Source organism: Halichoeres trimaculatus, unplaced genomic scaffold (genome assembly GCF_033239565.1).
Source record: "Halichoeres trimaculatus isolate MK-OKI-2021-1 unplaced genomic scaffold, fHalTri1.1 fHalTri1_scaffold_5, whole genome shotgun sequence".
Lineage (NCBI taxonomy): Eukaryota > Metazoa > Chordata > Actinopteri > Labriformes > Labridae > Halichoeres > Halichoeres trimaculatus.
Genome location: NW_027437183.1, coordinates 23,819,421 through 23,842,316, shown reverse-complemented (window position 1 = coordinate 23,842,316; position 22,896 = coordinate 23,819,421). Strand labels below are relative to the sequence as shown.

The window sequence follows — 22,896 nt, the reverse complement described above, 5'->3', positions numbered from 1 at the left end:
CGGTCATGGAAATTACTTTCCTGTTCCTAATTTCTTTTCTTTTCTTTTTTTTTTTCAGGAGTTGATCTGTAGGGAGAGAAGATATTGTGATCATTTTCCTGAAAATGGATTTTGTTTTGTGGAAAAGTAAAGTTTGTTAGAAACTTATCCAGCTCAGACATTAGTATTAACTATTATTCACATAAACAAAAAGTCCATGCCTTCTATTTCGTTAATATAAAACATGGAGCAGACTGGAACAGACTTTAATTCCCTTTACCTCAATAGCTACCGACAACTGATGGCTTTAACAGCCCTCTTTTGAAATTATTATATATTGATTATAATAAATAGGCCTATACTATTACAAGCCAGTTTCTTCTACTATAGTACAAGAAACATTTTCACAGTGGCATGGGTACATAAATCCGGTGAACCCCCCTATTTTGTATTCAATGCTTAAACAGTAAGTTAATTTACTCTGTGCATGTGCAGTACATTTTATCATCAGTTTCGTTAGGAACAGGTGAAAACTTCACATTTGAAGGGTCGTGGACTGTACCATCGCGAGAAGGACTCTGGACGTCCGGTCATCAAACTTTATCGCGAGGAGAGCTGCGTTAAAGTTTACACCATCCAGAAGTCTCTAAACAAACGAAAACTGTACATCACATCTGATCCCAAGGTAAGTGGTTTCTGCTCCGGCTATAGGTCTACAACTCGATGAATGAAGTTGAAGGGTGAAAAGACGCTCGCACTGAGCAGCTCGTCTATCTGTGCATAGGGGTGGGGCACCTGCGCAGGTTCTGTACTCTGAGTGCATCCTCCCGAGACTCAGCTACGCATTTTTGTTCTCTGTAGTGGACAACACTTTCAAAGTCGAATTTTAAAAACAAAAGTATCAGGAAGGATAAAATCCGTTGTGTTTTTTAAAGGATATCCTGAGCTTTCCAGTGACATTTGAGGAGTTGGGGTTTATCGAATTATACTGTCTCTCCAAAATGTCCGCCCCACCGACCACTGTGTAATGAGCATTAGTAAAGTAAGATACTACATTTTTGCAAATATTGTGCTTTTAAGAGATGAATGTTGAATGATTTAACATAAGTCTCAACAAAAGTTTTAAAACTATAAACTTAGAAGTTTGATGTTTTGTTCATTTGCTGAAAATAATTTTTCGGATGTCCTCCATGGTTATGGAGACATACGCATTCATGTGAGATTCAAGATACTTCAGATGACAGGTGATTGTCATACCGACAAATTGGCGGTCGTAAAATACACACATGATGTGCCCCAAATACAGATATGCAGAAACACTCAAAACTATGACACATAGCCTTCATACACTCATAAATGCAAACATATATATTTTTAAATACATACAAATATATCTTTATGCACATGCAAATGTAAACATACAAGAACAGCCATAGGTACACAGTTGCATTTATCATAAACACACATACATACATACATACATACATAGCTTAGTCTAAGTTCAGTGTTAAGTTTTAAAGGTTTTTCCAGAGCAGGGTACACAAGCCACAACAGTTACATGCCAACCATAACATTTTTAATGATTTATGTTTTTTTTTGGTCACATGCAATAAATAAATGAATAAATAAATAAATAACAAAAAGAACTCCCTGTTCCTCTCTGCATAATGGTAGAAAAAAATGATGGACAAATTACATTTTTAAATACAAGGAAATCCTGATGTCCACAGCAAAGGACACCCCAGCTTAAATTTTTTTAATAAAAAATATTGTGGCATGCTTTTTCCAACCAAGGCAGTCAACACTTTTTTTTTCCCATCTGGGTCTCATATATTAACAAAGTGATGTCTCTTTTGCAGGAAGCAATCCTGATACGCCTTCAGCTTGAGATAAACGTGAACGCACCTAGCCGCAAAATTCAGTGATGGTCAAAAATGTATGAATCCAGTGTTTTGTCCACGATGCATGCACCACAGCGCCCCCTCCACGTGAAAAACACAGACCCTTCGGCTACTTCGAGCTACAGGCCTGAAAATGTTCTTGTCATGCCAACGCCTATAAAAAAAACTCACTTCAGACAATCACAAATTCCATATAGGAAGTACAGATTGGAGTCATATTTTGATGATTCATGTATTTGAACAAACTAGTCCTTTTTTTTTTAATCAGATCCCCTCCAAACTGGGTTTGTGTATACTAGACACATTGACAATCAAAAATTATCAATAAATTTTATGTAACAAAATGGCCTTGGCCATAAAACAAAGTCAAAAATTGACAAATGTTTCATCTACATCAAAACCTTTACTGCTCTCTTGTACAATGTTGGATTAGGACCAAAACGCAGGCACATTAAGTGTCTCAGCCTGAATGCATCTATGGGCTTTTTTCTTTTTTTTTTTTTTTTTTTTTTTACTAAAAGTACACCGCAACTGACTATTAACAGGAAGTCATACGTTTTACTCGTTGATTAAAAATTCCCTTTTTGAACACTATTTTTGATTGTGCTCAGAAATATCTTACAGGCCTATTAAAGTATTACTGGTCACTCATGTCCTGTAGTTAAAGGGTGTGTCTGTGGTACTGCATCAAACTCTGATATCCTATCATTAACCAGGAGGTTATTGTAGCTCCTTCATTTAAGGCTCAATCAGCTTCAAATTTCACACACCGTCATATTCCACTTCCCAACACATCTACAGGTTCAAGTCTCTGCTACTACAATAGCGCCACCCTATGGAAATGCATTGTAGTATATTTCACATAAATTGTTCAGACTCTTTCAAATGTAACACACATGAGCACAGTACCACTCTGGACCGTACACACCTTGCCATAAAAACAGACTTTTACGACATTAAAATGCATATTTACAGCCTGGTTCAAAAAATGGCTTGGGTGTAAAATGCTGATTTCACTATCCACACACGCTGTACTGTGAGTGTTTTTTTCTAACTCTGCAGTTTAGAAGTTATTAGGATCGTTTGATCGTCCAATCAGAGACACAGCTCAGGTCACGTGACTAACTGGCGCCCTGTACCTGTTCAAAAGGAAACTCACATCCGGCATCATATCAAATGTGGCTGCGTTTGTGTGGATTGTCTTCCTTTCATTCAAGAACAGAAAGGGGATGTCCCAGAGGCTACACCAATGTTACATACAGTCTATGCGCTGGACTCATATACAGATGCATAAGGGTGATAGCGCCACCTTTTGGAGACAAGTGATATTTACTCCAATAAACAGCTTTAAAGACCTTTAAATGATCAAAGTCATGGCCATATCTAGTGGTCAAACGCAGTATTGCCACATACTCTGTTTAGAATTACCTATGTATGCTTGCTGCAGGGGTCAGACCTCATCTGCATTTATGGCTCTGTGCTGAGGCAGATCTTGCTGCATATGCACGCAGCCGGGACATGCACGATTGGCACACTGAAGCAAGGGACAGCTAATCGCCAATCAGGCTTAAATTTTTCCTGATATTAAGGCACTCAAAAAAACTGCTTTTTTAGATGCTTCGCAAATAAGATCTGTAAGAGTTCTAATTACATCACATGATGCCTTTTTTTTTGCAGAGAAGATGAATCTGGAGGAATACTTCCACAGAATTGGCCTCCGTTGCCCTGTTTATAAACCTGACCTTGAAACACTGAAGCTGATTCACAGGCAGCACGTCATGACAGTCCCATTTGAAAACCTCAGCATGCATTGTGGTGAGAGGATGGTCATGGACCTTGAGGTGATTTTCAACAAGGTTGTGGTGTGTAACCGTGGAGGCTGGTGTCTGGAGAACAACTACCTGTTTGGCTGGATGCTGAGAGAAATGGGCTTTGACTGCACAACACTCGTTGCCAGAGTTTACATGACTTCACTCAAAACTTTTTCATCTGTTGAGGGTCATCTTATCCATAAGGTGGTCATTGATGGAAAGGCCTACATAGCAGACGTAAGTTTTGGGACTTCTTCTCAGCTGAGGGAGCCCCTGGAGCTGATCTCTGGGAAGGACCAACTCCAGGCATCTGGTGTCTTTCGTCTGATAGACCAGGGGGACTTCTGGGTGCTGGAGAGGACTGGCAGGAAGCTGAAGATTCTTGATCCAGATTTTGCTAAATCAAGTCTGATCAATAGATCTGAAACAAACCCTGTCTACTGCTTCACCCTGGAACCCCGTGAGCCAGACAGTTTACTTCCTGTAAATGAGCGACTGCAAACAGACCCAAACTCAGTCTTCAGTAATAAGTCCATCTGCTCTTTGCAGACACCCACAGGGTTCAGAGCTCTGATTGGATGGACCTACAGCGAGGTCACCTTCAAACCTGAGGAAGGGGTAGATTACTATGACATGAGGAATATTAAGGATGACGAGGTAGAGCAAATCCTGAGGGAGAAATTTGATATAAAGCTACAGAGAAAGCTGACACCTGTTGAAAACAAATCATGGTACACACTGTAAAATCCTTACAGGCCGTTACAGTTTCACAGACTGTATAGATTTTATCATTCACCAGGCAGAGCAGCTGGCGTCAAAAGTCTCTAGCTTAAATCTCTATGTAGTCTTTTGAGATGTAGATTTACAATAAAATTAGGCAGGGATATTAAAACTAACATAGCAACACTTTTGAGTATTTTTTCAAATCACTAACAACATTGAAATTTTTTTTAAAACATTTAGATATTTTAGATGATTTTTCAACTGAGGCAGTGTGAAGGGATGTTTTAAAGCTCTAAATCTCAATATCCAAGTCATGTAATCCAACCTTTACTTTATCACATCATAAAATAGGCTGTGGCAATGCTTGGAATTTTGTCATTTAGAGTAATGAAATTACCCCTTTTTATTTAATAAATTAACACTTGAAAAAAATCTTACTTCTGAGATGTATGGTAACCAACCTATAGTTGAAGTGTTTCATGATAAGGTACTAAACTGTGATTTAACCTCCTGCTGTTTGCTGCATAGAATCAATAAACAAGTGAAAACTACATTACTCTGACTTGTGATAACTGGCTGTTATTACTCAGACATGAACTACAGATCCATAAATATCCCATTACTGCAGGAGGTTATTGTAAATTACTTAGCAAAGATGTTAACTTTGGCTTTTATTCATTGAAAGACTTAGGAAAACTGGATTTTACTTTATTTCCTTTAGTTACGACATATTGTCTTGGGAGGTTAGTTATACAGTCCCCATGGTAATCACTCTAAACACTATGACCCAAGGGCCAGATTTTGCAAGTATGCCTAACAATTAAGAAGGTACACTGACAATACAAGAAAAATGTAATGCAGCTCAGAAATAGTTTTTAAATCTGTAACAGAGAGCCATGATAAGTGATAAAGTAGTTTTATGAGTAATATCAAATTTTATTCTGTGTATCATTTTAGGTTTGGAAAAAATTATGAAACACTTATTCAAACACAACTAAAATCACTACTGAGACTTTGCTGTTCTTGAAAATGCTTGTTATGGAGTTATAGTTCCTCTGTTTATTTATGGAGTGCTGAAGTGTAGCTTGTAAGTTTTTTTTTTTTTTTTTTTTTTTTACCTTTTTGTCAATGATAACATTTTGAGTGAGTTATTATGCCATATACGTTGGCCACGCTCTGGTGGCATCCATCCATATACTTTTGTGGTTATTTGACCAGGAAATTTAAACTGAGTTCGAGATTTGAAAATCGACCAGAAGGGGGCAGCAGTGCGCCCTCGATGCGCCCAGCCTGCCTAAACCAACGAACAAACACAATCTCCATCAACACTGCAATGCTTCCGGTGTGAACTACCGGTTAGTGAACTTTCCTACCTTGTTCATCAGTGCAAAAGCATTTTTTATTTTCCTCTTACTCCGTTTCATTAAGTATTAATATAGTTTCCATGTTTGTTTAGCCAGGTCGGGTTACTCGTGTTCGTGGATATATGTCGTCAACCTTCAGCAGGAAGTGACAGGAACCGCGGGGTGACAGTAGATAAAATACGACACCTTTTTTCACCAGCTCACCTTCAGTATTGAACCAGGCTCAGATATGAAGGAGGCTCTGACTCTGCTTCACAAACTGAGTGGACACCCGGACTCTCGGTGCTGGTTCGTCAGCTGGAGCCCGTCCGGGACGCTGCTGGCCTCATGTGGGGGCGACAAGGCCATCCGGATCTGGGGACAGGAAGGTGAGCTGTCAGTAGGATGAAATGCATGACTGTTTACGGATGAGACACTCTCACAGGACCCTGCATCTACTGATAGAGTCAATAATAAAATATATTGAAAAGTGTCATGATACTGATAATTCAAGTTAACGTCGTTGCGTCACTACTTTTTCAGCCAACGTTACATATCTTATGAGTGTGCAATCACATCCTGTTTCCTCTCTTGTGTCTGTGCAAAACAAAACAAAACAAACAAACAAAAATCGATTTAGGACGTTTGATAATGTACCTGAAACAAATAATAAAACTAGTGAAGAGGAATAAACAACCTCAGTGTTTGCAGATATGGCTGAATCTGTTATGGCAGAGACCCCTCCTGACTGTTTTATCCTCTTCCTTTCTAGGAGACTCTTGGGTCTGTAAGACTGTGCTTCAGGACGGACACCAGCGCACTGTTAGGAAGGTGGCGTGGTCCCCCTGTGGGAACTATCTGGCGTCTGCCAGCTTTGATGCAACAACATGTATCTGGAAGAAGAAGAATGATGATTTTGAGGTTAGAGAAGATGCTGATGTAGAATACACCTGCAAAGCAGCTTTTGTAAATCTGACAGTTTTTCTTCACCATGTCTTCCAGAGTTTGACTGTGCTCGAGGGACATGAGAATGAGGTCAAATGTGTGGCGTGGGCACCTTCAGGGAATCTGCTGGCAACATGTAGCAGAGACAAGAGCGTATGGGTCTGGGAAGGTTTGTGACTCATACTTCTCATGATTCCAAAATCCTCATCTGTTCATCTTTGTCTTTCTTTTAAAATGATCTGTTTTGGGTTCTACAGTGGATGAGGAAGACGAGTACGAGTGTGTCACAGTCATAAACTCTCACACTCAAGATGTCAAGCATGTAGTTTGGCACCCTAACCAGGAGGTAGATCACACTTCACACTATGCTCCTAAACAATGACAACAAACAACAAATAAAAAGATACCTATGTACCTGCTTCGTCTTACTGTTGCACCTGTGTGTTTGTTCCTGCAGCTCCTGGCCTCAGCCAGCTACGACAACAACATTTGTATCTACAAGGAAGATGATGATGACTGGGAGTGCAGAGCCACCCTGCAGGGACACACATCCACGGTGTGGGGTTTGTCTTTTGATGTGGCTGGCCAGAGACTGGCCTCCTGCAGCGATGACCGCACTGTAAAGATTTGGAAGGATTACTCCAGTGAAAGTGGACAGGGTGGTGAGTTTGGGTTTTTAGGGGGTGTATGTTTGGTCATGAGTAAAGTCTTTGAAAATAATGAAGTAAAACTTCAAGTCAAAGATTAACTTGACTTTTTTAATTTTAATTTAGATTTATCGTGGAAGTGTGTTTGCACTCTGTCAGGGTACCATGGACGGACAGTGTATGATGTTGCCTGGTAGGTTCCTCTTCCTTTTTGTGTATGTCATGGGCACAGTGCTCTCAGCCCATATTGGGTGCTCTTAGTATATTAAGACATAGGTGAAAAACAATGAGCCATCTTTCTGTTTAACTACTTTTTAAAGCCCCGTTTACACCAGTGACTGTTAAATCAACAGCCTTGTGCTTTTACATTTTTATCACCTTGATTGATTGAATCAAGTGTACCAGTAATGAATCTCTTGGCTCAGGTGTCGGCTGACTGGTGCCCTAGCCACAGCCTGCGGTGACGATGGAGTGCGAGTGTTCAAAGAGGATGAAGCATCTGATCCAGATCAGCCAGTGTTCTCACTGTCTGCCCATGTGGCCAGAGCTCACAGTCAAGATGTGAACTGTGTGGCCTGGAACCCAAAAGAGGCGGGAGTGCTGGCGTCCTGCAGCGACGATGGAGAAATCAGCATTTGGAGGTTCCAGGAAGAAGACTGAACGCTGGTTATCGAACAGCGCTCGCTGGACTAAAGCACATTCAGAAAGTTACACTGGGAACTGTGTGGTCCTGATGTCACCAAGTTCATCCATTGATTTATATTTACAGAAAACCTGAAAGCTAGGCAGTATTCAGCTTGTTATTACAGAGGGCACTCTATCATTTTTCTATGATCGTGCTTCAGCCATTGTTGTGCCTTGTGAGTCAAATGTTTCTTTATTAAAGCTTTTTTTTATTTTATGATTTATGTTGGAAAAGATGAGTTCGAGATTAAAAGAATATGTCAAGATTTTTGAGGCTCTTTATTGTGAAAAATATCCAAGATACCACATCATTATAAAAACATTTGACCAGTCCAAGAACTAAACTTCACAACAGTTCAAGTATCGTGAAAGAGCAGTTTCCTGTAGTATTTAGAGACCCAATCAGGAGTAAGAGCATTTTTTTTTATTTGTGAGGTTTATCTACTCTCTTTGCACAGAAAGCTGACAGCTGATCTGGAAATACAAAGTTTATCCAACTTTACACGAGCCTAACAGAAACCGGAGCTTTACCATGAATCTGTAAAACACGACTGATCACAGCAAATCTGGACTGGCACACATCATTTAGGGGATTAAAACTGAGACAGGACTACACTAAATAAAATGACAAAGACGAGAAGATGATGTGAGCTTTCAGACAGGAGTCAGAGAATATCTACAGTAAAAAAAAAACACATGCTGACTCCTCTTCATATAAATCAAACTGCTTTGAGAGTCTTCAAAACTCATGTTACTCTTTAATCTGAGTCGCTGTCTCCGTCGCTGTCAGCCTCCTTTACATCAATGCTGAACTTGTACTCCTGATCACAGCCCATGTACGCGTCACTCATGAAGTACAGAGTGTAGTTGTGAACCCCCATCGCTGGTGCAACAAAGTCCAGTTTGACCTGCAGAGAGAGTGGCGGAGCAGAAAGACACAATGATGCCTCAGCTGGTTTTGAAGCACACTTTTATATAATTAGTCAGAGAAGAACTGTGGTGACCCTCTCACCTTTGCTTTCTGCTGCAGAGTCAACCTCTTAATGGAGATGAGACTGTTTGATTTGGGGTCTCCGATCACCACCCACCAGCCCTCCTCACGTTTCTGCATCAATAAAAATGCTCATGTTATTATCAATGAGAATCTCTTCATGGGACTTCTGGAAATGAGAAAGAGGATGATTACCTGAGGGAAGAGAGGTGCGATGACGGGCCCAGTCACCTCCTCCTCTCTCTCAAGCTGAACCTGGACCAGAACGGGGCTGCCACTGTGGAATAACAAAAATACAACCATCAAGATTTTCCAAATCGCACTCAGCCATTAAAAATGGACTTCACTCATGAGAACCCTTTACAGCCAACCCTATAAATGAGTAAATAGACAGGATCCATACACACCTCTTGACGTTGTCCTTTTCTGCCACCTCGTACGACAGCTCAATGTTGGGGTAGCGGTTGCAGAAGCGAGCCACATCTGCCATCTGAGCATCTGAGAGCTGCAGCAACGCAGTTCTGTCTTCATCCTCCATCTCCATGATGTCAAAGATACTCTCAACGCCCTGATGAGAAGAAAGAGAGAAGCCGATGCACATTTCTTGAAATGGAGAGGGCGGTTAAGATTTGATTAAGAAACTTCAGTTTAATGAGGCTCATGTACCTTGTCTGTGCAGCGCTTGATGTGCTCTGAGGTGAAGAAGGGCAGCTGTTTGAGGTAAGAGTCCTTGGACCACATGGCCTGAGTGACCATCTGAGCCAGCTCCATGGCTGCTAGTGCAGGACTCAACCAGCCGTTACTGGACAGCACATCAACACAGGCCTGGATCAGACGGACCGCCTGCAAACACAACAAACAGGTTTCAAGCTAAGTCATTTGATGTTCTTTATCCCCACAGTCGAAACTGAAACCATTACTCATCCGTACTTTGCTCAGGATCTCCTCAGTGTCTGACTGAAGCTCAGCACTCAGCTGCATCCTGGAGAGATGAGCCTGCAGCAGCAGGTTGGTCTTCACGTGTGGGTCGTTGAACTTGGGGTTGTTCAGTTTGTGGGGAACCTTCTGTGCCAGCTAAAATAAAAGAAGAATGAAGTGTTTAAACACTGTTTTGATTTCAAGGACTCCAAATGGAGTGTCATCACAGGAAGTAGCCAATCACATGTGATCTGTTAAAACGTGTTACCTGTCTGAGTAGTGTGTCTTCGTGATGTCTGATGGGAATGTTCTTGTACTCTGCAGCGTTGGAGATGATCTCGATCAGCCCACGGATTTTCGTCTTTGCATTCAGGGACATGCTGAACAACTCTGCCAAACACAACCAGACACAAAGTCAATGAATAAACTCTTGTGTGCTGCATAATGTAGTTGTTACATTCATAAAAAGACAATGATAAAAGATACTCTGGGCATTAGGACAGTCTTGGAGTACAAACCAATGGTGGTGTAGTTGATGTAGTAGTAGGCAGCAATCATGCCCAAGTTAAGCGGCGCAACATCCATCTCGTCCTCTATGCTGATGCACTTGGACTGCTCCAGGTCATGGAGTGTGTGTTCCACCAGCTCAGACAGGTGGTCCGACAGGTGACGATGGGACATTCCTGACAAGGTGAAACAAAACTTCACATTAAACATCCTGTCCTACCCTTATCTTTCAGGGGTGGGAGGAAAAAAATTGAAAATCAATACATCCAATTTTTTTCCCTCATATTCAAATTCTTAATTTCAGTCTTTGTTCGTAAACTGGATTTTAAAAAAAAGTTACCACTTTTCCACAGCAGAGGGCAAAATGTTTCTCTCTGACTCATGTGATGCGCATTTTATGGGACAATATGGCTCCTGATATAGTCTGTAGACATCATCATCATTATCATTTAACTTTTTCACATGGTCTGGTGTTAGAAAAGCAAAATAAAACTCACGAAAATCTTAAATATCAAAGAAACACAATTTAAATTAAATCAGCACCCGTAAAATCAGAATAGGTTAGAATCACGAGAAAAGCATATCGTCTTGGCCTTATTATCCTTTTTGCCTCCCAAATGCGACGGGACGAGACTCACCCTGCAGGTTGTAGTAGTTGGGGTTCTGGGTCATACGGCGGTAGAGGAACGTCCACGTCAAGTAGTCCACAGCGTCTTGCTTGTTCTCCACAGTCTTGGTGACGATTTCAGCGTTGAAGTGGTCATGGAGGCAGTGATCCAGGTGAGACTCCACCGGCAGAGGTTCGTACAGGAACTTCTTAAAGAAGTCCTGTTGAGCGCAGAGAAAACAAACAGCTTGGTTTTTACAGTTGCACAGAAAAAGTCACTAAATAAAACTAGAAAAGCACTTAGAGAGCACAGACCTCACACAACACTTTAGTCCTACTTTAATGTTATACTCCCTTTCAGCAGACTGTCTGCTACAATTTGGTGCTAGTTGCAAATTGATGTATGATGTTGTATGATGACCCAGTACATATTTTATATTCCGGATCCTAGTATCCAGAATATTGCCAGGATCTGGATCGTACTTTTCCATATGTCTGAAATTATGGTGACCTTGTCTTGTATTGTTTTGCAAAGCAATCAGACCATTTATTGTGGAGTTATTTACACATATGGTGAAAACAGGCCCTATCTCACAATGATACAGAATCCTTTAAAAAGTCCTGGATCCAGATGGTGGTCTGGATCACCTCCAAAACTCAATCACCTCTTCCTTATCCCATTTTGATTTCAGTTCATTTCCTGAAAATTTCATCAAGAGCTTTTTGTTCCTTTTCGAGTACACAGACAGATAGACAAACTCTCCCACAAACATAACCTCCTTGGCGGAGGTAAAAAATTACAAGTGTGATTACCTTCTTGGAGCCCTGACACATGATGACACAGCGTCCTTCATCATCTAGCATGGGTCTGTTAGCCTTGCCCACCATCTGGAGGACGTCGTATATGGGATAGTCCACATACCTGTGAGTAAACAGGCAAACATAAGACCGTCACTAACAACACATTCTATCTCAAGTACGAACATTCAAGAGAGCCCGAAGAGAGATGGACTTACGCATGTATTTTTCCATTGTAGTACTGCGTGTCCATGACAATGACGAGGTGTGCAGAGATGTTGATGCCCCAGCAGAGTGAGCGAGAGGATACAACCACCTGAACAGCACCTGTCAGGACAAATCAAACCGTGTCTTATTAGTTATACCTGGACCTAAACAGACAGAGCTGAAGGTGAGCCGCAGGGGTGAGTCATACCAGAGTTAAACAGCTGCTCCACTATTTTGCGCTCTGTTGCAGAGAGACCCTCATGCAGGTAGCCCACGCCGTTAGCCAGAGTTTCTTTCAGAGTGGAGTCGTTTATTTTGTCCAGGAATGGAGCGAGGTCTTTCTCTGTGCAATGCAGGAATCTACAGAAAGAAACATTTATTTTTCCACAGAGTGAAGATATGGAGCAGGTTCAAAGTTAATTCATCGTCCAGATCATGTGGTAACCGACCTCTGAGGGACGACGTCTGCAGCACAGAACGTGAGGATGTCGATGGCTGTGAGGCGAGTCTGTCTGCGGGACGGCACGAACACCACAGCCGGCTTGGAGGGAGAGTGCTTCATGATGGCGTGATAGACAGGCTTCGCCATGGACAGGAGGCGAGTTTGAGTGTGACTCACATTGAAGCCCTGAACAAAAGACAGGTCAAAAACAAATCAGGAACCTGGCATTTTACAGCAGCTTGGCTGCTTCAGGAATGATAAACGCCAGTTTGAGTTATTTTGGTCTTCACAGACCTGGATGTGCAGCTCCAGAGGAACAGGTCTGACGTTGGGGTGGAAGTTGAATGTGGCTGTGGTGCTGCAGCCCAGCCAGTGAGCCACGTCTTTGGCGTTGGACAGGGATGAGCTGAGGGCCACGATGCGGATGGGACGCTCAATCTGAGAGGAGATGTATCTCATCCTGGAGCAGATGACCTCCAACACGGGCTGATCAACAGACATGAGGAATATTAATGCACTGCTTACAGGTGACCGTAACGTAGTAAACATGAAAGAAGATCTGCTGCTCTTACCCCGTTCTCTCCGCCAATGAGGTGTGCCTCGTCCACGATGAAGAGGCTGACGTTCTGCACATTCTTCCTCTGTTTCCAGCGACGAGACAGGATGTCCCATTTGTCTGGGGTGCTGACAATGATGTCACCTTTTCCCAGGAGCTTCAGATCTGTGCTGGTTTCTCCTGTCAGCAGCACCACCTTCTTGTTCAGGATGTCCTGGAACTTCTGATGCCAGTCAATGAAGACCTGAGGCACAAAGACAACAGGCATTAACATTGAGCGTGGAAAGAAAAAGACATGAAATACTGTTTTCTAAGTGGCCAAATACCTGTTCAGCCAGGGCTTCCATCGGCGTGATGTAGACACAGCGACCCTCTGCATTGTGCAGGAGCATCCTCAGGATGGCAAACTCAGCACAGATGGTTTTACCACTGCCAGTGGGAGCTCCCACAAACACATTATCATCACTGTTGTACACCGCGTTGAACACTGAAGGGACAGACACAGGAAATACATAAAATGGTGATGAACTGTGAGCCTTGGAAACATACATCATTCTTAATATAACAATTTAAAGAAACAAAAGAGATGAGACATAGAGACAAAAATAGGACAGCTTTCTGCTCTGTACCTTGTGTCTGGATTGGGTTGAAGAAGGGGAACTTGTTCTGGTAGAGAGCCTCAAAGGCAGAGTTCCTGAGAGCAGTGACAGGCAGCGGCTGCAGGTCCAGCAGCTCTGTAGGTGGGGGGTATTTCTCAGGTAGGATCAGGTGACGGAAGCTCACTGGGAGCTGAGTCTCACAGGCTGAACAAGGTCAAATAAAAACCAGAGTCAAAAGAAGACAGACACATCATGCGAGTCATTTTCCTCATGAATGAAGTTACTCACAGAGCCATCGGTCTGAGACCACACGGATGAAGTACTGCGGTGGCAGAGGCTCGAACACCGGGACAAAGAAGGTCACCAGGTGTTCATCCTGGGCGTACTTTGCTTTGAGCAGGAAGTACTCGTGATGCAGGATCACCTCACTGTCCACATCCTCCACCAGGATCCAGAAAGCCTCAGAAGAGCCATGAATCTAAGCGCAGAAATGAAAGAACGTCAGAGGTCTGAAAAACACTGGCAGAGGCAGGAGCAGCACTTTGTGAGTTTTAACCCCTGACCTTGTCGTCCCACTGGAAGTCAGGTGTGATGGTGAGCTCCACCTTCAGAGTGGAGCGGGTAATGGGCTGCAGGTGAACTGCCAGGTCCAGTTTGGGGAACTGGTGCACATATTTGTGAATGGTCTTTCCCATTTTAGGCATCCTGATCAGCTCACCTGGAAAATAAAACATTCAGTGTGTTTGCTTCACAGGAATGAAGAGGGAGCGCAGTGAGACATAAAGGAAGAGAAGAAAACTCACCAATCTCATTGTGATTGAGGTCATAGAGACGCTCAAAGGGGAAGTTCTTCTTCTCGATCTTCTTGATGACTTCCTCCGGCAGCTTCTTGAACTGTCGCAGTGGAGACATGGACTGCCACCTGCGGAGAGACGGGATGAAGAATATCAGCGGCTTGCACGGGAGGATAAAAACACATGAAAGCCTGTTCTGGTGACGCTGCAGACTTACATCCTCTTGTCGATCATTTTGCAAAGATTCATGGTCTTGTCCGTCAGCTGAGCCCAGCCTCTGTTGAGCACGATCTCAAAAATGGCGCGCATTAACCTTCCAGCACTCTGAGGAAAAATAAAACACATCCAAAATTTAAATGTATCTCATGACAACAAAACAGAGGGCACAGAAGTATTTCGAGTTTTTTTGGTCATTATAGATTGTTTTCATTTATTCTCCTGCAGTAAACATGGCATTTTCTTTTGATCTTATTTGTATTATGAATTTTATGACTTTCTATGTAAACATGTTTTTGGTTAAAATTGGTGAAAAACAAATGGATGACCAACAATGAAAATGATGAGTTCAGGTGTACCTGTGTTACATAGACCATATCAGCCATGAGAGCAAAGCCTTCCAGTTTGAGCTGAGAGATGTACGCCTGGAGCAGCACATTGATCTGAAAATAAAACCATAACATTCAGGATGTTTTTATTATGTGGAACAATACTCAAATGTAACCTTTACCTATTCATTATGGTTGTTTACAAATCCAGAAATACTTAAACTGATTGTGAAAACTACCTTAGCGCTGGGCTCCTCGATGCTTTCCTTCACAGGTATAGGAACTCTTTCCAGCAGCTTCTGCAGCTCCAGCTTTTCTTCCTAAGAGACAGAAACAACGCGTCAGTCTTTTAATTCAGCTCAAGTTGAATCGTTTTTGTTGCAGGTTATCACCAAACAACTGTGACTGTCTGAAGCTGACGTACCTCTCTCACAGTGATGTTTCTGAACTCTGAGGAGAGTGAGAAGACCCTGAAGAGCTCGATCTCACTGAGAGTGGGCTTCAGCAGCTGGTTGTAAGTTTGAATGGAGTCGTGGGTGATGTAGAAATGACTGGCAATGCGTCCCAGGTCGGTAACCTTCAGGTTGAGAGGTGAAGAAGTGAAGTGTTAAATGCTTTAACTCTGCTAACTCAGGTTGTGATTTTGATAGATGGATATGCGCACCTGGAAGCTGCCGGTCCTCTTGTCATACTTGATGAGGCTGTTCTTGTCGAGAACATTGGCTGCTGTGTGTATAAGGTCTGTCCTACGTCTCTCCAGCAGGGGGTCTGAGCTCCGGTCGTCATGGGAGACACCGTACAGGGTGGGGTTGCGGAGCATGCGCACGTACAGGTATGTGTAGCCAAGCCAGTTCACAGCATCCTGACAAAACAAATGTGACAAATAAGAGGAATGACGACAGAGAATTACTGCATAAACTTCTTGTTTAGCAGACGATGCGCTGACACACTGCTTACCTTCACTGTCTGCACGTTGCCCAGTACGATCTCTGCGTTGAGCATGTCGGGCAGCTTTCCCACCATCTGGCTCTCGATGGGCAGCTGCTGGTTGAGCAGTGACAGATAGTACTGCAGCTCTCCGTGTGATGTGATCAGGATTCCTTCTCCTTTGGTGTCGTACTGAGGACGACCGGCTCGACCAAGCATCTGAAACGAGACACAATCCAATGAGTTTTAACTGTGAGGAAAGCTACTAAGTATTCTTTTTATACTGTATCAAAGCAGTGTGATCCCACCTGTAAAATGTCCAGAGCTCCAAGCTCAGTCCATCGGCCTTTCTCTGGGCTGTACACCTGAGTGCCTTTGATGATGACAGTGTGTGCGGGCAAGTTCACACCCCACGCCAGAGTAGCTGTGGACACCAGAACCTGGATGTGCCGATCAGCAAACAGATCCTCCACCAGAGTACGGTCCACTCTGGTCATACCAGCGTGATGGATTGCGAAACCGTAAGGCAGAAGATCCTTCAGCTCCAGGTTCTAGAGACAAAGGGTCATAGGATACTGATTAAGAACAGAGAACATTTCAGATGTGGTCATTGTTCCTTGTGTTGGTGGGTTTGGCTCACCTTGCACTGCTCTGCCTCAGTCCTCAACACTTCAGTAGAAGCTGAACCCTCTCTGAGGAAAAGACCCAGAGTGTCTTTCTCCAAACACATGTCTCTGATGGCCCTCGCAGTCTTTCCAGTCTCCTTCCTGGAGTGGACAAACACCAGCACCTAACGAGCAAATTCAGTCAGTTAAGGGTCATTTTAAGATCAAGGTTGGAAACAAAGCTGTGCTCCCTGCATCTCTGATAGTTTGATTTCTAATCCAGCATATGTTAAAAAACTGTAGTTTTGAAAGTGCATAACCTACACTTTGTGTTTAGTTTGAACTCCTTCAACTTTGATGGATGAATCTGTAACGATGGTGTCCTAAACCCAATAATCTACATCAGGAAGCACTCACCTGGTTCTTTCCAGCATGCTCCATTATCTTTTCGTACACAATCTCATTCATGATCTGGAAACGCTTGATGGCCTTCTTCTCTGTGATGCCCACATAAGTCTGCTCCAGTGGCACAGGGCGGAAACTTTAGAGAAAAAAGACAGTATTGGTAAATTAAGCTGCAATGAAAATGTTCTTAACATGTGAACAAGAAAAAAAAGGGTAATTTGTTTTTTTTTAAATTTTTTATAAGTTATATTTTCTTGCTATTTACTCAGAGAGGACAGGACAGTGGATAGGTTGGAATTGAATCCGGGCTGGCTGCTGGGACCTTGGTCCAAACACAAGGCTGTAACAGCACCCTGTGAAATCTTTACATATTACTCTTAACAATGTACCTGTTGTCAAAGTAGAACAGTCCCTTCGCAGGGTCTACACGCAGACAAGTTGCCACATCCTCATAGTTGGGCAGTGTGGCACTGAGGCCCAGCAGACGCACGTCCTCCTGGGTCAGCTCCACGTTACGAATGGTCCTGGCAACCAGAGACTCCAACACAGGTCCACGGTCATCGTGCAGCAGATGGATTTCATCCTGAACAGCATAAAGTTTGGTATCATTCAGTTTTACTTTTCATACATCATTTGCACCTTGCACTGAAAATTTTTCACATCTTTTCATGTTTCCGCAACACTTACAATAATGATGAGCCGCACTAGCTGGGTGTAGGTGCGCTCTCCACCTTTACGTGTGATGATGTCCCATTTCTCAGGCGTACAGACGATGATTTGTGTGGCATTTATCTCTTCTTTGCAGAGCTGGTGGTCCCCAGTCAGCTCGGACACTGTGATGCCGTAACTTGCCAAGCGCTGAGAAAAGTCGGAAATGTGTTAATTGCAGTTCCAGTTAATCCAGTTAATCCTTTTTTTTAACAACTCCTTCTTTGCACCTCACCTTACTAAAGCTTCCAACCATCTCCTGCACCAGTGAGCGCATGGGAGCGATGTAGATGATTTTGAAGTCATCCACATTGATGGTCCCGTCCATGTTTATGTGCTTTCCAATTTCTCTCAGCATCGCCATCAAGGCCACATTGGTCTTTCCAGCTCCCTGTGTGCACAAAGAAGATTAACAGTGAAGCAGAAAAAGACACCTCAGAATAAACTTCCATTTGGCTGTTAGCTTTAAAACAAGAGTTATCTTACCGTAGGAGCACACACAAGCAGGTTCTCGTCTGTCTCCATGGTGGTCTTGAACAGCTTGCTCTGAATGCGGTTCAGTGTTTTGAAACCTTCAAATCCAGCCTGTGCGTACTTGGGCAACTTCTCGATGGCAACAAGCACCTGCAGACAAATAATACGACCACTGTAAGGCACACATACGCACAATGAATATTTACTCTACTGAATTGTTTTACATAGTTGGTCGACACTATCATGAATGAACAAACCTCATCATCAGCAAAAGGTTTGGGTTTGAGCGCTGGCACATGAACTTCCTCATAACCTTTGCGCTGTTTGCGGAAAGAGCCGTCTGGCAGCTGGCAACGCTTGTTGGCCATGAAATGACTTCCCTGTGTGAAAGCCAGGTCCTCGAGGTCCAGCAGCTGGCGGGGGGCCATTGACTATAGGAGAGGGACATTAAATATAAAGCTCTCTTGGATTCTTTGAAACTAAAGAAACGAGTTAACTTGCTTATGCTTTGATGAACGGTTTGAGCATCATTTACCTCTCCATGATCAATATCCATCGCTTCCATATCATCAACACGGGACTTTCTCACTCTCTCTCTGCGAGACCGCTCCTCCTAAGAACAGAAATCCAAACACATAACAAACATCAGGAACCAACCTAGGTATCTTTAAGCACCATTTTCAGCATACTTAAATAAAAAGAGCCCTTTTTCTACCCGAATAATATCCTCCTTCTCCGTCTCTTGTAGCTGGTAAAGAATCTTTGACAGTTCCTGATCAGACTCCATCTTCCCGATGATCCGCTCTTTTTCGGCCTCGCTCTGAGCGCTCGCCAGCATGGTGCAATACTGAACTGTGTGTCAGAAATCAGGAAGTGATTAACAACTTCACAAGCTCAGGATGAAGTCATGTTTAACTACATTTTCAGCACTGCTTACTCATTCGACGGTGCTGACGGAGGATTTTGATGAAGTCGAAGGTGTTGAAGCCGAGCAGTAACACCAGCTGGTTCTCACATTCTCTGTCATCACTGGCCGTCTGTGCAATACAAGCAGAAAGATGGATGAGCAGGTGTGAAGAATAAAGATGATCAAGTGCCAAAGAAAAACAGTCAGATGTACCTTCAGGATTTCCAAGACTTCGTCAGCTTTCTTTTGAGAGACGATGGCATCGTCATAAAAACGACTGAGCTGACGCTGGAGCCAGAAAGCATCAATGTCTCGAGGATGTAGATCCTTTTTCTTCACCGTCATCACATCTCCAGTCGCACCAAGCTAAAAAAAGAAATGGAAAAGAGTCATAGATTAAATTTTATGTAGTGTAGAGTCCTCCTCCTGTCAAAAATTTGTTTCAGATGTGGCACTTACATTTGCTGACAGAGTGCAGCCCAAATCTGCCTCCTCTCCTTCACTGTCCTCATCTGAGTGTTCGTCTCGTACCTCTCCAAACTGGTCTTCATCTCCCTCCTAAATTTTAAGGTTGAGAAAATTAGGGGGTCTGTCTACTTGATCAGAATTTCGAGGTTTAAGTCAGACTTAGTTTGGTACAAGCAAAAAGACATCACCTCCTCATCGGACTCAAACTGCACGTTAACACCATACGTTTCATCAATGTTATCGTCTGTAGAAGAAAGGTAAAGACCACTGTCATAGAGGGGCTTCAATAAAACAGACTTCATAGATTTTTTAATGAAATATTTATGAGCACAAGTTGTTCTTTATGTTCTCACCCATGTTCTGTAAGTCCTTGTCTCCACCATAGTCAGTTATTTTTTTGCCCAAATTAACCAACACGTGGTAACGTGTGTCATCAGCAGGTCCCAGGAGCTGCTCCACTTCACGCCGCCTTTCCTTATCCCTCATTTTGTCATTCTTCAGCACTGCTAAGACTTCATCAGCCGCTCCGCACAGAATATCACGTGGCTGTGAGATATTACATGGGTGAGGTCGTTGAAAGCTGTTAGTGAACTTTGCAGATGAAACATGCCAGCTGAAGTTTATAAAAGCCACCATCTGATGGGTTTCCTTTTGTTCACACTGCTCACTCACCTGATCCCCTAGGGCAGCATGGATGAAGCTGAGCAAAACCTCATAGGTCTCTCTGGTTTCTTTGGTTTTAGGCTTGTACACGATGCCCACCATTTCATCAATGCCCTCGGACAGGAGGGTAAAGCCCTTCATTTTGTTGATGTCATGTCTGTCCTCATCTCTCTTCCGCCGCCTGCATTAACAAACAACAAAACGCAAGTTTAGAGATAACGAGACAAGTCATGTCAAATTCAGTGTAGTTCTGCATGATTTGGCAAAATTGTTGGATTACAATTATTTTGGAATAATAATATGAGTCTTTTATCAAATTAACCTTAATGATAGTTTGTCTTTTATCAGTTTTATCTTTTGTTTAAGTTGTAGCCTGTTGATCCTGTAATTTTACCAATAAGCAAAATTAAATGCTCTTGATTGGAGTATGGGCTCACATAACTTGTTGGTTGTCTGCTTGTACCTCATTACACATATATTTTGTTGCTTTTCTCATCAACTGATAGATTTATGCTGACCGAGGGTTCATTCGATGGAAGACATCCTCTGCTGTGAAGGACAGGACTTAATTTTTTTGCAGGTAAAACCCTCTCTCTCTCAACTTCTGTAGCACTTATGGCCATGTGGTGTACCGCTCTGTCTCCAACTGAAAGTTAATGTGGATAGCTCGATGACAACTCCATGATGCTAAGTGCCAGAGAGAACAAGAACATTTTTATAAAATTCAAGTTTTTGTTGTTAAGTAAATTTACTTTTACTGTCAACATCATGCTGCACACACATACAGAGACATTAGTATGATTGTGCAGCATTTATTCAGTATATTAAAGGGCTGATGATGAGACAAATTTGTTTCTTAACACTCTTCAACAAAGAGCACAGATTATTTCTTTACATACCATATAGGCAACAGTTCATTTAGAAGTCACGTTTCATTTTGCAAAAGCCTCTTAATATGCTTTTAACATGCTTGTTTATGGTGATGCTTTTGTCATAATTGTTTAAAATTTCCAAAGGTTTAGTTGACTCAGAGGGTATACTACAGACTTACTGCATGGTTCAACCAGATAATAAATCAAAGAGAAAGTATCCACTCCACATGTAGAAATTGTAAATAAGAAAAAAAACAAGACCTGTCAGTCCATTATTTATAGTGTTCATAGATGCACTGACATCACAACGTGACTTTCGCCTCATTAACACAACATTCTGTCTAGTCTACATTTAAAGATACTGACTTGTCTCGTCTCTCCTCCAGTTTCTGAGGTTTGGTCCTCTGAGCTTTATCTCCCATCTTGGTCCCCTCTAGCTTTCCCACCAGGGACAAGACCTCTCCGGTAGGCTCATCTCTCCGTGTGCGATCGATCAGGGAGCGATCAGCTTGCAACACCAAATTAGAGTTCTGAGAAACAGGAAAAAGTAAACGTGGTTATCCGTCAGGACTTCAGGCTGCATTAGTTCAACAGGGCTAGCTGCTAGTTAGCTGGTTGGCTAACTAAACAAGGAGCTTAAAAACATAAAACTTGTTGGTTTAGAACAAGATTATGTGTAAAGACTGCAAGATTTACATGGGCATTACATGATTTCTACTCTTTGGAAGTTTTCTGTATAATACTCATTGTACTCACCGCTTTGTACTCATACTGCAGGCTTCGAGCAGTAACATCCGCCATGGTGCCAGGTCAGTGTTAGCTTTCAGCGCTTTGATGAATGAGAACAAACAGCAGAGACTCAAATACTGTACTCTGCCTCTTTATCCACACGCTGGATACATCCGCGCACAGTTTGTATATGTTTCTTTTGATTGTTTTTAAAGTTTCATCCAAAGTGCGTCTCTCTTACGTTAGCGCTAACACGAGCGCACTACAAGCCGCTAATGTTTCCTCTTCCGGTGTCAGAGGTCAACACAAGTACTGAAAGGAGGAAGTGACAGCGCCCCTAAAGGTTTGACTCATCACTTTTCGTCAGGTTTGTTGTAATATTTAGTCATTCTACTGGTTACATTTCTAAATGTATTTTCCTTCATTGTCAGATCTCGTTTCTCTCTCAATCCCGGGATAATGTATTTATTTTTACACTAAGATTTTATTTAACGTTTATAATAATAATAATAATAATAATAATAATAATAATAATAATAATAATAATAATAATAATAGAAAAACTGTGAATAAATATTTTATTCAATTTTATTTAAAGGTAGGGGCGTGTCCACAGCTGCCCAACTGGGACTATGTCTTTTGCAGAGATGACATGAGGTTTGTGAGCTCTAACACTTAAATGAATACCTTTTATTTACCATTTCTGTCTCCTCTAACCCCATGATCACATGCATTAATAAAAACCTGAAAGTAATATATTCAAGATCAAATTTTATCATAAATCAATAAATAAAAAAGACCATTAAAAATATTGTCAAACAAACAAACAGCATGTGAGGATATTTCATTAAAAAAAGTAATGATAATGAAAAACCATAAAAAATTATATTAATAAATTAAAAAACTGTCCCCAATGAAGTTGGCATAAATTTATGGGGACAATGTGATTTAAATTATTTATAGATAAAGACAAGTGTATATCCCCTCAAAAAAAATTCTCAGAACTGTATTTATTAGTCACTTACAAACATATCACAGCGAAAATTAAACCACAATAAATCTTTGTGAATCACAATCATTTCATAAGAAGAGGTTGTTAATATTTTATTTTTAATTTTACGGGGGGCTGTACACATAGAAG

General features: G+C 42.1%; 3 protein-coding genes across 3 annotated transcripts; 2 read left to right on the top strand and 1 right to left on the bottom strand.

Annotated features, from left to right (window-relative positions):
- The first annotated feature begins 383 nt into the window (after positions 1–383).
- On the top strand, positions 384–4,677 carry LOC141790793 (arylamine N-acetyltransferase, pineal gland isozyme NAT-10-like). Its single transcript, XM_074670878.1, has 2 exons — positions 384–664; positions 3,558–4,677. Exon 2 carries the CDS (start codon positions 3,563–3,565, stop codon positions 4,433–4,435), a length of 873 nt encoding a protein of 290 aa, XP_074526979.1. The 5' UTR covers positions 384–664; positions 3,558–3,562; the 3' UTR covers positions 4,436–4,677.
- Positions 4,678–5,688: 1,011 nt separating this feature from the next.
- On the top strand, positions 5,689–8,297 carry ciao1 (cytosolic iron-sulfur assembly component 1). Its single transcript, XM_074669890.1, has 8 exons — positions 5,689–5,769; positions 5,871–6,146; positions 6,530–6,678; positions 6,760–6,871; positions 6,960–7,048; positions 7,160–7,364; positions 7,476–7,542; positions 7,775–8,297. Exons 2-8 carry the CDS (start codon positions 6,008–6,010, stop codon positions 8,007–8,009), a joined length of 996 nt encoding a protein of 331 aa, XP_074525991.1. The 5' UTR covers positions 5,689–5,769; positions 5,871–6,007; the 3' UTR covers positions 8,010–8,297.
- A 145-nt stretch (positions 8,298–8,442) lies between these two features.
- On the bottom strand, positions 8,443–22,048 carry snrnp200 (small nuclear ribonucleoprotein 200 (U5)). The gene is made up of 44 exons (XM_074669889.1): positions 21,783–22,048; positions 21,393–21,556; positions 20,164–20,335; positions 19,845–20,037; positions 19,680–19,735; positions 19,483–19,581; positions 19,237–19,389; positions 19,054–19,153; positions 18,832–18,968; positions 18,652–18,729; positions 18,374–18,547; positions 18,129–18,266; positions 17,878–18,033; positions 17,622–17,792; positions 17,324–17,517; positions 16,947–17,070; positions 16,565–16,714; positions 16,233–16,475; positions 15,955–16,143; positions 15,662–15,859; positions 15,422–15,574; positions 15,237–15,317; positions 15,028–15,111; positions 14,670–14,776; positions 14,462–14,580; positions 14,222–14,376; positions 13,947–14,136; positions 13,689–13,862; positions 13,386–13,546; positions 13,076–13,303; positions 12,798–12,989; positions 12,511–12,689; positions 12,270–12,421; positions 12,073–12,181; positions 11,870–11,978; positions 11,088–11,277; positions 10,461–10,625; positions 10,211–10,332; positions 9,955–10,098; positions 9,691–9,867; positions 9,432–9,592; positions 9,220–9,301; positions 9,046–9,138; positions 8,443–8,941 (listed from the first exon to the last, which is right to left on the bottom strand). The coding sequence occupies exons 1-44, from the start codon at positions 21,825–21,827 to the stop codon at positions 8,792–8,794; spliced, it is 6,411 nt and encodes a 2,136-aa protein (XP_074525990.1). The 5' UTR covers positions 21,828–22,048; the 3' UTR covers positions 8,443–8,791.
- Positions 22,049–22,896: the final 848 nt, after the last annotated feature.